Raw genomic sequence first — 16,676 nt, 5'->3', positions numbered from 1 at the left:
CTCTCGATATATGAACAAAGGAGAAACGACACAGTCACCGTGACATGTAGCCGTTTTAAAGCCTAACCAAGAAGAATGGGGGCCGGTTCCACCCATACAATCAAGCTGTCACTTTAACCCTCTTAGTTGTCTGAGCCAAACTCACTGCAATAACACAGACATAATTCACTCAGTGTGCTGTGGGCTGTCTCCCAGTTCAAGCCGCTGTCTCTTGTGAAGGACAATGAGGGGGATCCTCTGAAGGGCACGCCAAGAGATGGCGGGAAGTAACGCAACAGCAAACCATCTCCACGTAACCAGACAACCTTTTGAGTGGGAGTGAAGAGTTATAGTTTGAGAGATATTTTGACAAAATTGATGTGCTGTTAACCATCCATGCGATGGGTTTCCACGTGTCTTTTTTCAAATGAAGGGTCCTTTCTTTCATTTGTTTGACGACATGTTGTTTGCGATGGCTACCGACGTTTCAGCTGGTGCATGGTCTTTTAAAATGCCCAGGCATAATAATCTGAATGGTCTTCGTTTGTTCACTGCTTGTACTGTTACAATGTGAAAGACCACTGCTGTGTCTGAGAGTGCCCTGTAAATCTACACAGAGGGCATATCTCCTCTTGGGGGAATACTTACTCCTGTGTGTGTGTTTGTGTGTGTGTGTGTGTGTCTTTGTGTGTGTATGTGTGTCTATGCTGCGTATGTGTGTTTTATTTGTATGTATGTATGTATGTATATATTCATAATGTGTGTGTGCATGCATGTGGGTATGAACTGAGTCCACTAAAAAGAACGAGCCAAAGGCCTAGAGGTCAGAGCGACTGTAAGTCTGGTTCTCACGATTTGGCCCAACTGCAGCCGGGTTGCAGTATCAATGGGAATATGATGTTTGCTCTGCTCTGAGTCAGAGGGCTGCAGAGAGGAGATTACTAGGCCCAAGGCCAATATTGACAGAAAATATGCTATATGTGGCATGTATTTGCTCTCCGAAACTACATAGTTTGTGATGTTTTACAAACATAACTCGAACATGATCAGAAAACAGATATTACTGTGATTTATAGACTCATCATTTTGTCCATAAAAGTGTCCCCACCAGAGCCCAACATCGTCCAACGTGGTTTTAAACTTTGGGACCTTTGTCTGACATGCAGTAACTGAATAATTTAAATCAGTCATTCAGAGCATTGGCTACCGAGAAAATGTACCAAGCAAGCGATAATAGCTACATTTTCAGACAAATAAATCCACGAGTAACTCCAATGAGTCCACGTGTGTGTGTGTGTGTGTGTGTGTGTGTGTGTGTGTGTGTGTGTGTGTGTGTGTGTGTGTGTGTGTGTGTGTGTGTGTGTGTGTGTGTGCGCGCACCCGCACACAAATGTCTGTGTGTGCGTGTGTGTGTGTGTGTGTGTGTGCATAGCCTTAACCCCAAGTGGCCCAGTCATGGTCAAAGTGTGCGTGCTAGCAGGACAGCAGATCTCACGGGAGTCCTTGGGTCTTTGGCCAGCTGCAGCCGGGACCAGGTAAATATTGACCTGGGGCTGCTGGATCAATAGCGGCTATTGATTGGCCAATGCACCTGGAGCTAAAACATGATACCGGACAGATGGGACTGTTCCCTTGAGACACCGTTCACTGAGAACAAATGACCCTCTTACCTTTGCTGAGAACATGCACTAGTCATATGTCTCAGGCAAAGTTTGTCAAAGTCAAAAGCAGGAAAGAAAGGCAATAGGTATTTTTTCTAAAGATTGATCGTTTTTCTTTTGACATCTGGGCATCTGGGGCTCGACATTTTATTTAATTGTTGATGCGGGGCCGTCGATTAATAACTTTACGATACTACAGGACTCTGTGAGTAATTGTAAACCCATGTGGTTTATGGACTTTCAGCCGTTCGCACATGTCATCGGAGATCTGGTTTACTTCAGGAACGATGACCGGTCCCGTGCTCGTTTGATGATTGAATGGGCGGGCGGGGGTTTTAATGCAGACATTGTGAGTGAATGGCTTTACAATGGTAGTCTGGAGGACTGCGTGGAGTCGTTGATTTTCATTTGACTTCCCAGACTGATGGAGATGGTATGTGAGGTAATGAAGGTATAGAGAGAGCGAGAGAGAGAGAGAGAGAGAGAGAGGGGGGGGGGGGGGGGGGTAGAGAGAGAGAGATGAAAGAGAGTGAGAGGGAGAGAGAGAGATGGGGGGGAGTGAAAGAGAAGGGGAGAGAGAGGGAGAGACCCTATCCTGATAGAGATGGTATGTGAGGTAACGAAGGTTTAGAGAGAAAGAGAGGAGAGAGAGAGAGAGAGAGAGAGAGAGAGAGAGAGAGGCGAATGAAAATTGGAGAGGAGAGAGAGAGAGTGAGATGAGATTGAGAGAGAGTGAGAGAGGAGATTGAGAGAGAGGGAAGAGAGAGAGAAAGAGAGAGCGAGCGAGAGCAAGCGAGAGATTCAGAGCTCTTATGGGAGTTCATGGTGCGCTTGTACAGGGTGCCATATTGTACGACATGTGTATTAAATACTTTAAACTGCCACTCAGCAGCAGCCAAGAAACTCCCACTTTGATGACATTGGGGGGAGTTTAGTCATTAAAAAAAAGCGAAACTCTTATTTACGAGCAGCACTTGATGAAGTGGAAGAGGCAGGCACCATTGTTCCCGTGCCAAATGAGCCTGCACTCCACAGACGCAGAGCAAGGCTTTTCTGTGTGTCAGCTTTATAACATAGCCCTAATATGCTTTAGTTTTTATATTGTGTCAGGTGGAGGGTAGGATGTTTTAAGGGATGAGTACATTCTAAATGAGGCCTACGCAGACCACATCTACAATTGATGGCTGCTTCCTCTTTTTAATTTTTGGAATTGACGTCCAAAAATTGCGGATGATCTGATGTTTGCTGTTTTTGTTTTGAGGGATTTTCATTGGATACATTGAAGGAGCTGTGTTATGTGAGAGCTTCATCAAGAGAGAGCAGAGATGAGCAGCAGAGAGCAAGATTTGATCCCGATTGATCAGAAAGGAGGCAGGAACGGTAGAGAACCCTTATAGACTCATACAGAGGCAGACGCAGTCAACCCAAAACACATATTCTCACGGCGCATTTCACTCAAATAACACAAAAAACTCAGATAATAGCTGTCAGATCTTACAGACAGCATCCTCAACAACACAATTTAGAGCCTGTTCTTTTGTTGTTTTCAAAAGCAGCCTTAAACATTTTAGTGCTCCATCTTGAGTTCGGCAACTCCATTATCAAACTCACTGTTTGCACCAGTTTGGATAAACCTCAGCATGAAGTAATATCACTACAAAATACATTCAACATGCCTCTACAAAGATTGCTTTCAAATCTCTCAATTCAAGTAAGATACACCACATTGGTTCTGAAAGAGAAAACAGTGTGAAATTTATATTGACGCACGGCATTCGCAAATCTAGCAAAAGTGCACCAGTAATGATTCATCTCCACAGTGTTAAGAGGGCAAAGGCCTTGTTTGAAGGCCTCAAGTTACCTTGAGGGACTGTGCTGGGACATGCCCAATGTCATGTCTATCTGCACTTTATTCTAGCAACGATGGTTTCCTACAACATGGCAAAGCTATATAATTCAGAATCAAGTGAAACTAAAGAAGTCTGGTCTTTCATACTTTTTTTTCCAAAATATCACCTTGATCATCCTTAGAATGCACACCTCCTTATGAACCTTTCATTCTGAACCACAAGGAACTGCTCCATTCACCTCCCTACTTACAAATCACTTGCAGGAGCTCATGTTTTTTTTTTTGGTCTCGTAAAAAAATGTGGGCGTGTTTGTGACTCCCCAGGGCAAAATGGTAGCAGCAGTATTTTAACCCAGTGCATGTTCCATGTCTTTTCTGGGATTTCCCAGTCCAACCCCCACCCCCCACCCCGCCCAGAATAACACAAAAACCAACCAGTCAGAAACATGATATGATTGATGGTTTTTGATGAAGCTTTGATATTCACACAGTGTGGTCTATGAGCCTTCACACTGTTTCATTTTATTTTTTTGGCTTCTTTTCACTTATTTTTCATAATGTTAACAAGACCAGACCAATCTGAGTGGTGTCATGACATCCACCTACTCCTGACTTTGTCCTTAGAGATCAAAGTAATCGTAGATAGTTATTCTTTGCGCACTAAAAGTTGGACTAAAATACCCCAAGGACAAAATCTGCAGTTATTCTGCAAACATATAACGTCACATAAAATCTTACAACAAAAGTCAAATTCGCTTGAATACACACTGGTACTCGTATTATTTTACTGCTTATTTCAGAGACAGTTTGATGTTGTACATTTATTGACCCTTTTAATAGAATTAGGTTTCTTCATCCAAGCTGGACTTGGATGAAGAAACACATCTTAACTTCAGTCCCAGGTCTATATACTACCATAAACAGTTCACTTCAGCCTTGAAGTGAACAGGCAGGCCAGACAGAGAGAGAGAGGGGGGGGGGAGAGAGAGATAGAGAGGGGGGGGGGGGGGGAGCGAGAGAGAGAGAGAGAGCGAGAGAGAGAGAGAGAGAGAGAGAGAGAGAGAGAGAGAGAGAGAGAGAGAGAGAGAGAGAGAGAGAGAGAGAGAGAGAGAGAGAGAGAAAGTGGGGGAGAGAGAGAATTCAGAACTACGCCAGTCAGGTGCATCTTTTAAATGATGCTTCCTCACTCAGTTCCGTTTTCCTTCCGAGAACACCCCCTAACCCCATCCACCAACACACCAACACACACTCACACATGCACCCAGGCCCATTCCCCTTCCCCACCCACCCAACCCCACCTCCTGTTTCTTGTTGTTGCACGTCCGGATGAGTCTTGACTCCAGATAGTCCAGCTGTTTGCGCCCTCCCACGTCGCGTCGGAGTGTTTACGACTGCTATTTGCACCTCACGCAGCGCAACGTGTAATCTGATGACTCGGGCTGTTCGGGAGAAGCCACCGGGATGACCCAATCTCTTCATTTAGCCGCTCAGCTAACAGAGACGCACTGGACGCCTGCACTGCACTGACGCGTGACACACAAAATAAATAGAAAACACTGAATGCATTGGGTTGGATGCCATTCGGATGCCGTATTGGTCATTGCCCAATAAGGAATACCGACGTCATGGACTGCATTTATATAGCGCTTTCTTTAGTAGTGGCCACTCAAAGCACTGCACAATATTGCCTAACATTCACCCATTCATGTACACATTCACACACCGATGGCGGTGTCAGCCATGCAATGCAACAGCCAGCTCGTCAGGAGCAGTTAGGGTTAGGTGTCTCGCTCAGGGTCACACTAACACTCAACTAGGAAGAGCCTGGGGTTTGAACTAGCAACCTTCTGGTTACCAGCCAGCCCGTTCTACCTCACACGCCACCCATCACACCACATCACCACATGTGGTCTGTATAGTTTTATTTAACACTGTAACAGTTCAGTTTACGGTAATCATCAAGCTCTAGTTGTTTTGTGTTGGACAAGGTTGCAAAAACGGTTGACAATTGTCTTTAAGGGTTAGGGTCCAGCCAGGCAACGGGAGAGTCGATGGAGAGGCAGGAGAAACAGAAGCATCTGTGTGCAGCAACCTTTCCCATGTGGTTCCTGTTGTTCCTGGGTTGAATGCACAAGCCGGTGGCTCCCATATGATGGTATTCCCCAAAGTGGAGTTCAGAAATGCAAGGCCGGTGTCAATGGGCCCGTGTTGAAACGCTTATTGTTCTGATGCGGCCAATGCGCTCCTTATGGTAGGACGCTCGGCAGCATTTGGTTTGAATACATGTCAGATCGCTTGGCCCCAGATTGGGTATGACCAACTGTGAAATTGTTGATAACAGATGTCAGATCACCATAACAGCACAAGCACGGCAATAACCAGTCAATAGCATCACACATCTGCCCCGGTGCTGTTCCCAAACGCGGAGTCAATGTCATGGATAGTTCGAACGGGGTTGGAGAGAATGAGATCTAATTTTACAATAATCATCTCTGCATGTTAGTTCTGTTCTGTTGTTCACTACTAGTTTGTGGTATTGTTTTATATCTGAGCGGTGTTTGTCAATAAGCCACTGGATATATCGTGTTAAATGATTATCGCGTTCGATTTGATCTGTTCAACGTGTCTCGTTTTCAGTCCCACATTCGGCATGCGACAGGGGCAAAGTTTCCCATTTCTGTCTGTGTTCGCTGTTTTAATGCCTTCCAAACGAGTGGATCCGTCCCAAATCGCCGGCTACGAATCACTCAAATGTGAACTCTTTTTGTTTTGTGACCCCCTTCTGAACCTTCTCAGCCACATCCTTGAGTTCCCAGCTTCTGGCGGTTTGACTTTGTCTCCCCTACATGTCCTACCATGCGTATAGTACAGTATCTTCCCCTCTGGAGAACTGCCTTAGTCTCCCACACGTCTACACGTGGCTGTCAGGGAGCAGCATCCGCGTCTTGATTCAGGTCAGGGGGTCTGTGCCTCGACGTGACTTGGAACCAGACTATGACACTCTTGATGACACGGACCGGCCACGAGCGCCACGTCGACGACAGCACTGCGCACCGGCTGTCACTAGTGATTGAAGCGACACTGAGTCCCGTTTGAAAAACAAAGGATTGATTCTTGACTGTATATATATACATATATACATATGTATTTAAAAAAAAATCAAAATCAAAATCCCTCCACCACTATCAAAGGCCATACATCTTTCCTTCTTCCCCATTTCTCTCAATCTCTCTCTCGCTCTCTTTTTCTCTCTAGCTGTTTCTTAATCGGTCTCTCTCAATCTCTCTCTCCCTCTCTCTCTCTCTCTCTCTCTAGCTCTCTCTCAATCTCAATCTCTCTTTCTCTCTCACTCTATCTCTCTCTCCCTCCCTCCCACCCTCCCTCCCACCCTCCCTCTCTCTCTCTCTCTCTCTCTCTCTCTCTCTCTCACTCTCACTCTCTCTCTCTCCCACTCTCTCTCTAGCTGCGGTTCTAGTTTGCCACAATAAAGTGGGGTATGGTTGGCTATCGCTCTGTAATCAACAATGTCTTACGAAAGCATTGAACAAGCCGCAGCCTCAACTCTTACAATCACAAGACAATAGAGTTGAGTCAAGCACTACTTTGTATTTGTTTTGTCTTGAGTTTGTTGGTTACTTAATTCAAATAATGCAAACTTGTCTTTAAATAGCGGAGGCCAGAGAGTTTCTGCAGTAAATCTGATGCTAAGCAGGACTCTGTTGGCGCTAATCTTTGGTGTTTCAGACGCCAGTTACTGTTACCGTTGAAAATAATCATTATATGAGCCACCTGTAAACAAACAATGTTCACTGGTCAGCCAAAAATGTAAACGTGTATAGCACCCTTTGCTTATATAAAAAGAAAGAAATATTGGCAGCTCACAAGTGACTTCCATCAAACTATCCCTTACAAAAACATTGTTGGAAAGCAAATCTTCGATCTACAACTTTACATTTTGAGCTCTTTCCAAAATGGTTCTCAGATGAAGAATGACTCAATTTTAATTTCCCTGATTAACACAATAACAGACTTTTTTCTTAATGTGTGGTTGATAGGATGGAAGAAACAGCCATGCTGGGTTAGTAAGCTAGTGATCAGGAATCATGCAGAATCAGAACTATGGCTCATTAAAGACACATACAACTCCTAGCAGACAGATCCTTGATTTGGCGCGGCTGCCTGATTGGAACAGGATTCAGACCATCTAATTTGTGTACATTAACACATACAATGTGACATGCACAGGCACACCCACCCGCAAACCCACAGACACAATGCACACAACACATTCTAGTGTGCAGACACATACACACACACACACACACACCCACACACGCAATGCGCACAAAACATGCTGCTGTACATATACACTAACACTAGCCAGGGTAAGTTTATATACAACCCCCCCCCAAGTCACACAGACGCACAAACACAACCTAGGCTCACCGCAAACACTGGGATTGAACAACCTCCCCACCGCTGCCCCTGTGATGGTCTGTTCTGTGGCAGCCAGAGTAAGGAGCTGCACCTACACTACTCTACTCCACCAGCGTACAGTTCAAACGCAGACTGCAGTCAATTAACCGTGTTGTCATGCCACCCCCAGCGCTGCCAAGCCCCGTCACCCTGCCAGTGCTGGCTGCCAACACACTGTTAACACAGATGTTGTGCGTGTTTGGGAAGGGTTATGTGCGTGTGTGTGTGTGTGTCACACACATGCGCCGTGTGCGCATGTGTGTATGTGCGTACCGCCACACATAGACACATATGTCTGGCTAGATTATAGACGGACGGGTGGATGGATGGATAGATGGATAGATGGATAGATAGCGGTAGATAGACACCATGCAGGCAGACAGACAGGGAGGTATGTGGGTTTGATCGCTCCACCCCCCCACTGTTTAAAACCATGTCTCCTTCTCCTAAATGGGCCCGGTGCACGTGCTTAGATAACATCTGACCCTTGGTGGCAAAGCAGATGTCAAGCATGAAGAAACGCATCCAGTGACTGAGTGTGCTTGAGGTTTATGGGCAGTAGCAGGTTTACTGCGACCCCAAAGTGGGGCCCTGATTAAGTGCTGACAGAGATGGACTCGGGGACTAAAGAACTGGCTGGAGAGAGGGTTATCGTCAGTTTGACGGAAGTGCCGGGTTGGAGGGGAAAGGAATGTGTAGGCCGTCAAAGGGTTATGGATGTTTACTTAAAACCCACATGGCCAGCCCTCTCCTAAATATTTCGTCATCGTTCACTATACGTTGCCATGGGTGTGCTCACAGCACAATTAAAATCTGATTTACACCAGATGGATTTTGCTCTAGAAGAGTGTTTTTTATACTGATTGCAAGTGTGGTTTGCCCACACTGCAGCTGTCACGGCTAAATGTTGAGGCCAAAAGTAAAGACGGATGGTAAAGAAAAGCTGATTATATATAGAAATATAATGCAGAATTGGGGTTTTTATCGAATCCATGCAGCATTGATTGTTATTAAAGAGTTTTGATCCATTGTCGTTGAACTAACTTCAAAAAGCAGTTTATTTCGATTTAAAGGCGGATTCAGTTTAAAACATTCTCTCAGACTCTGAGATCCATCCGTATTTCACACAACTTTAACTACCACTTCATCCATTCCTACCATTCCATCAAATTAGCATTTTCCCGAAATTCATCCAAAAGCCAAACTCCAGGCTTTAAACGGTCTCCTCAGGAACCTTTGAGTTATTTCACGTGCAACAGTTCACGGGTTAACCCCTCAAATACCTTCAGAGATGTTCCTCGCGGGCCTCCACATGACAACTACCAGACCTTCACTGAGCCTTTCTGCTCGGAAAGGTCAGTTTATTTACTCCAGACGCAGGCCGGAGCAGGTTCACCAGGCGCGTGAAACGCTAATAAGCTTGTCTGTTTTGCCTCTAGTCAGGTTTGATCCGAACGCAGGACGCAGACTTCTTCCTGAGGCCCGTGTCCCACAGCCTAGCTCGGAGGGAGAACTTCACCGGACCCTCCAGCCACCAGCCACACGTCCTGTATCGGAGCAACGCACAGCCCCACACGAGACATCGGAGACCCCGCGAGAACAGGAACCCTTGGGAGGAGAGCCACGTTCTCAGCAAGAGATCCATCGAGTTGCAACCGCAAAGACGCAGCACTAACGGTACGGTAACGGACGAAGAGGGGTACGGCGACCTCCACGATCTCACCGTCAACAACAGCAGTCGCACCGGTCACCGTGGCGATGGGACACGACACCACGGCGACCACGGCGATGACTACAACCACGGGGAGAAGCAGAGGCAGCACTTCTGTGGGAGACGGAAGAAATGTATGTAAGGGCAACCTCTCCTTCCAATCAGCACTCCTTTGCTGCTTTCCTGTCCATATGCTACTGAGAATCATCTATGAGAATGGAGAGATTATATAGTAGCCCCCAGCTTTTATGCTTTTTGAGTATGTCTTTGATTACACCTGTTTGAATTGCCAAAACATTTGAATGCTAGAATGCTAACGTCATGCATCCATTCGCTGTTCTGTATGTTATCTCGTACATGTCAGCATGGGTGGCCTCAGTGGGAAGGGAACACCTCTCCCCCAATGCAGTGCTCTACCAGTGGGACTAGACAGGATCTATGATTAGTTGTGGGGAGCTAAAGACCAGCCCCTTGCAATGTGTAGCTTCCTTCCAGGAACCCTGAACTCTGAGGGTATTGTAGAATATGTAGTTAACAGGGGTCTTGAGGGTGTAACCCAGATGCATTGTGCTAACGCGGTAAGTAGAAATAGTTGAATAGTCATAGTCATAATAGTTGAAAGCAAATCTCAAGCGAGGTCTACCCATTAGTTCTGCACATTATTGACAATGCTAAATTACCCTGACGAGTCTATACGAATTAACTCAGCGGGTGACTTGAACTCAGGCTACGAGTTTCTTCAAAAGGAACGTCGACAAAGTGCATTTGATGATGCTATGTTTTTTAAGACAATTAGGTTAAAGTTTGAAATTTGGTGATCCTTGAAATATGCGGGGTGAGTAGGTGAAAGGAGAACACGAAGTGACGGCCCGAAAGCAGAACAGAACGTCTCAAAACATTTTTACAGTAATGAGTGTGGACATGATTACATTTTCCTGCGGAGATCATACACAGTGACGAACGCTAGCTCTCCCCCCAAATCCTCTTACGTTTTGTTGACATTTTTTGTCAGGCAGGGTTTTGAGGTAATTTCAAAGGCAGCTAGAGAAAGATGGGGAGTAGTACCATTGCTTACACACCGCGTGAGACCGTCTGCTGGGACCCCCCCCCCATCCCCCCCGTGAAAACACACTCATGTTTACATTCCCATGTAATGACATCACCGAACACCTGTGCGGTGTTTCAGCCGAGAAAACCCTTTGGTCACTCACCTGCTTTTTCCGGCTGTATAAGCAAACTTTCTAATCCCCCTAAACTTTATCACGTGCGGGCAGGGCAGGGGTGAAAGTTTACGATAACCCAGAGATTGGAGGTGAGATGGTGCCAAAATCCACCAGGGCTCCACGCTCGTTTCTTTGATTTGTGAACTGTTGTGCTCTCCCTGATTTCCAAGTGTTTAGGTTAAGTGTTGAGTCCTCAGGGGGCGACTGAACAGCTAAAAACGTTTCTTTCACTAGAAAACAATTGGTTTGAGTGATGTGGTCAGTTATTCAATTAATGGGTCTTTGGTCTTCAATTCAGGTTTGCATGATTTGTCTTGAGATGATACATTATTTACTTAACTGTACAATAGTTACAAAAATAATAGTTATATAAAAAAAGATAAAATATTAATTATAATATTATTATAATTATTATTATTATAATTATCTTGATTATCTTTTTATAATTACAAAATTATAATTGTATGACGTGAGTCTTCCATTACTTAATTTTGGGTATAAATCACTTGACTTTTTTAAACTTTAGAGACACCGCCACCACAATTAGCTAACTGCTCTTTTAAAAACGCATTAGCTTTGACCTCCACACATTCAAAGTCATATTATGGTTGGAAATTCCAACCATTAATTAAGAATAATGAATTCCAGACAATAATTATTTAGTTCTTCAACATCCTCACTGCCATAACCAACATGAGAATGTCTCTCCAAAATGATCAATGACAGTTTGTTAAACCTGCATGAAGATAATGACCGTTAAAAGAGTTTTACTCATTATTCCCAGTAGAAATGACCAAGGCCAAATCCACTTAAACAATTGTCACACTCCAAAAGTATCCACAGATTACTGGCCACCAAACGGGTGTCAGAATGTGTTTATGTTAAGTCATATGTGTCATAAAGTCAGCTGGCGTTAATTAAATGAGGCTGATATGTTAAAGGAAAAGTCCTCAGTAGTTCATCATTATGTCAGTTGCTTCAGTATTTGACTGAAGTAGTCAAACATTACCCATCTAAAATGAATGTGTATATGTTCACATAACTGTATATAATAATCATACATACTTGTGTATATATACAGTATATAGAGCTTAGTGAGCGATCCCATCCCCCACATGAGCAGACAAGGCTGCCCCAGTACAGTGGTTTGTTCCTAGCAGGGCTAAAGAGACAGAAGTTTGTCTCGACCTCTTCCACAGTATTCAAAGACACAAAGCCGTAGGTGGTGATAGCATGGAGGTGAGTGAACAGGTGTGTTCCCTGGGAGTGTGAGGTAGTTGCCTTTAAAGAGGTAACCAAGAGACTGTACCTTCATCAATAACGTCATTCATCTGACAGAGACCACTGAAAATACCCTGAGAACCAAGATTGATTCTTTTTTTAGTTTTGGTGCCTGTCCCGTTGTATAAGTTAATAGGAGAGATGATTAATTTGACTTACAATTTTGCTGAACATCTTTGCTAATTGGCTAAGGCATGTTTACAAGTACTGTGGATTTAATTTTCACTCACTGTCACTTCCTGTTCAAAAAGCACTTTGATGTGCTTTTGAACAGAAAGGAACATATCAGAAAATCTCTCATTTGGATGTCCCTGAATTATCAAAAAGAAAAAAACTATAATCATATTAAGGAATATTGTTAATTAAAATATTGTGACAACACAATTACATTTATCAACCTGATGCTTTTATCCAAAGCAACACACAATAAGTACATTAAACCATGACGAACCGACCAAGAAATGGCAAGATTCACCCAAGTCCAAAAAATAAATCAAATAAGCATTCTGCATCAAGCGCCACATCCTAGAACTCAGAGATAACGATCCACTTTCAATAGTTCGGTCCCATGTGTAACGTATCCTCCTCCCATTTCTTTCTCTTTCTTCCTTTCATACTGAAGACATGCCCAAGCCCCTTGAAGGAGACTCCTTCGTTCTCCCAGACGAGTACGCCACCCCGCCCCGGAGCAAGAGGGAGGTGATGATGAAGAACCAACCCGGCGACCAGAAGCTCAACGTGGAGACGCTGGTGGTGGTGGACAAGAAGATGATGGACAACCACGGCCACGAGAACATCACCACGTACGTCCTCACCGTGCTCAACATGGTGAGGAAAACGACTCCTACGACACAATCCCTGTTCAAACCACACGGACATCGCCATGCTTATTTGAGATTGGATTTTGTCCATATGCTACTGAGAATCAAACTGCGAGAATTAAGAGCCTATATAGTTTGTAGCCCACAGCTTTGATATTTTTTCAGTATGCCTTTCAATAGACCTGTCGAATATGCATTCAAAGTTCTTATCTTTTTTTTACTTAAATACATGAACCCCCATGTACATGAGTCCATACATTACATAATGTATGGATTTACTCTTCCGTATATAACAAAGCAATCTCGATTCAAACCCCGTGGACATCGCTATGCTAATTCGAGATTTTACTTGTGACATCACAAATCGCCACTTTGAGCCAATCAAATTCACAAGCCACTGCAGTACCCCGTGCTTCCCGAGGGGCGACGCCGGGCTCGCGGACAGACCGAGGTGCTAGGTAACACTTTAATCCCCCGGTGGCTGCGGTGCGCAGGGGTTCACTGGGGTGTGCAGATTCACAGCTGACTTCGTTTTGTCCCCCCTTGTTTTGATAAGATCATAAGCGGTCATGCCAGCGCTTTAGATTAGTCTAGAGCGCGGATAAAGATGACAGACGAGGAAGGGTGCGGGGGTGGGGGGATAAGGGGATATCTGCAGCGCGTTTGGTTTCAAAACACAATGAAGGCACATCATGTGAACAAAAGTGTCTCGTGGTCCTCTGAGCCCGTTTAGCCCTTCGACTGGAAACCCGGAGAGACCCGAATTAGATAATGGAGTGTTAAACCCAAATTCAAGGTAATGGGGGCTATTACTAGCTCGGATGGCGAGATGAAAGTACCTTATTGGACGCTAGCAGTGAATGAATGATTTTCCGCTCATTCTCACATTATGGCAATTACCAATTACACACTGTGTCACTCGTCACTTTATCATGGAGACAGTGTCCTTCCTCTGTACCACTACTTCCCCTTCCCCACACACACCCACACACACACCTACACACACACAAACACACACACACACACACACACACGCATACACATATATATATATATTTTCTCCCCAAAGGATGATGAAATGGAGAAAGCCGATACATCTTGGTGGGATGTCTTTCGCCACAGCCGTGTTGGTCTAGTGCTAAGACCCGGCTCAGCTGATCTCGAAGCCGTACCTCCCCAAAGCTTGTTTGGCTACTTAACGACTGACTGACAAATCCTAAAATAATCCCCCTGTTTTGGAAACACGGCTCCATCTAGCCCAGATGGGATGTGGGATGGGGGAGGGGGAGAAGGGTGGGGGTAGGGGGTGATAGGGAGTCACATTGTTAAACACAGCCTGACCCAGATCCCAAACCTTCCACCTTCACAGCTTTGTTTCCTGGAGTACACAAGACTAAACATCTAAGTAACATTTTAAGATAATGGTACATTCATTAATCATTAATAAATATGAGTATAGGGGTATAACTTAGGGGATATTGTTACCGGTGGTGGGTTAGGATTAGGGGTAGTGGGTTAGGGTAAGGTTTAATCTAAACGATATTACATAGTGTATACATTGATATCTTAGGTTACATGAACACTGTTAGTCAATGATTAGTGTGCATTAGTTAACTGTTAGTTAATGCTTCTAATGCATTAACTAATCCAAACTTTCTTCGGAGCAGAAATCCATGTATTTTCTCAGCAGCCAGTAAAAAGCAACAGCTGTGCCAATGGAAACCCATGGCTTTGAGTCTGACTGTGGATTGCTTTAAAGTGTTCAAAGTGTGATATGTTCACCGTGAATGGAGCTCACAACAAGGGGAAAGACCAAACGGTCCATCTGTTTGTGGGTCAATGGCGTCGGAAGCCTTACTTCTGGAAAAAGCGCATAGCATGAAGAGAATCGGAGCTACACCTGAGATATTCATAGTACACAGGCGGTGGAGGGGGGAGAGGAAAAGACAGATTGAGAGGAGAGAGGGAGAGATCCAGATCCAGATCAGGAGCCCTGTTTCAAAGCCAAAATCCATGGGTCTGATCAATTGACTCTGGCAGCATTTGTCTGTTAACTCTAAAAGTAATGTCTTGTTTCCAATGTATCGGACACACAAGTCAAACTCCTATTATTTACGTTTCCTGGTACCTGATATAATATTTTTTTTTACTGAGTTCCGATGAACTTGTGCTGTCGTTATGCGGTTAGTAGTTTGTGGAAATAAACCGCATGGGTTCAGTGAACCCTACAACATGAATCACCTGGCTAAGCTATACGCTAAACCTCAGGATCAACACTTTATTATTTGCGCATGCATTCTGTGTCCTCCAGGTTTCGAGCCTATTTAAAGACGGGACGATAGGAGGGAACATCAACATCGCCATCGTGGGCCTCGTACTGTTGGACGAGGAGCAGGTAAAGAGTTTTGGTTGGTTTCCATGGAAACCCTTTTTGGTGGTGTGCTAGCTCATAAGAATGTAAGATAAAATAATAATCTGGTGTTTGTTTATTTGTTGGCTATGCACTGGTAGCCCCGAGGTCTGAATACGCTTAAGAACTGCGAGAGTTTCCCCGGGGATCATTTTAACAACTAAGTATCTTTTGTAGTAATGCCATAATTATAGGGTCTGCGTTCACTTGGGTCTTTGCCAGATCAAAGAGGGGAATTCTCATTTGAAAAGAGAGCGGAATATAAAGGGGTTGAGAGAGAGAAGTGAGAAGGACACATTGAGAAAGCAACCGAGGGATAGATAGACTGACAGACAGATGAACAGACTGAGAGGCACAGAGACACAAGGTCCTCAAAAAGTCAAGTAGATAAGGACAAGGGCTTATTGTTTTTTTGAGTAGCTGCATGTGATGATAATGGCTTTCAATTTTCCATCAAAGGGGCCAGTTTTCGGGTCCAGAACGCAACGAAAATATTCCCCATTTCTTCAAAGCTCAAGATGTGACCACGCCCAATTTGTGTTCATGTTTAATGGTCCATTCATTGTCTGACACAATGAGAAAATTAAGGTAGAGCTAGACCTAACATTGATATTAGAGACCCACCAAAGGCTCGCCTTGTTCCCAAAGGGTAAACTGTTGCTCTGTTTGCATCATTAGGTTTCTGTAATAGTTTTCATAAAGATAGCCAGTTAAGTGTCAGAATGACGAAACCTACGGCCCAGCAACAATAAGCATATTCTGCTTTTTCCTTATATTAGTAACATAACCACACCGACTTCAGTAATTAAATTGATTCAGAGCTCTTGACGACAATGTATATAAATATATGTGTATCATGCATAACAAGGCCACATCTTGTTTTTCTTCACTCACTCTCCCAATCCGTCTTCCAGGACGGTCTGGTGATCAACTACCACGCTGACCATACCCTGAACAGCTTCTGCCAGTGGCAGTCTGGCCTGGGGGGCCGGGGTGGGCGGCGCCACGACCACGCAATCCTGCTCACCGGCCTGGACATCTGCTCCTGGAAGAACGACCCCTGCGACACGCTCGGTGAGAGCCCCCCACACTCTGACTCTCACACGGATCCGGGTCCGCCGTCATCACCCTGTATCTGTTTATCTAGATCCTACGCCCTACATCTATCTCTTTAGCCCTCACACTCGCACTGACGTCCACCATCGGCTATCTATCCAGCCTTCTGTCTGTCTGTCTGTCTGTCTGTCTGTCTGTCTGTCTGTCTA

At 44.7% G+C, this 16,676-nt stretch overlaps 1 protein-coding gene across 1 annotated transcript in view; it reads left to right on the top strand.

Moving 5' to 3' along the window:
- Positions 1-16,676, top strand: part of adamts16 (ADAM metallopeptidase with thrombospondin type 1 motif, 16) — a gene marked incomplete at its 5' end in the record, with an annotated part of 190,794 nt that overhangs the window by 132,406 nt on the left and 41,712 nt on the right. Inside the window, 4 exon segments of the mRNA XM_079758578.1 lie at positions 9,405-9,810; positions 12,803-13,008; positions 15,313-15,396; positions 16,326-16,485. Of these exon segments, the coding sequence (XP_079614704.1) occupies positions 9,405-9,810; positions 12,803-13,008; positions 15,313-15,396; positions 16,326-16,485 (856 nt within the window).

The sequence above is a fragment of the Pollachius pollachius genome, assembly GCF_949987615.1.
Source record: "Pollachius pollachius genome assembly, chromosome: 1".
Lineage (NCBI taxonomy): Eukaryota > Metazoa > Chordata > Actinopteri > Gadiformes > Gadidae > Pollachius > Pollachius pollachius.
This window is presented reverse-complemented; position numbering and strand designations above follow the sequence as displayed.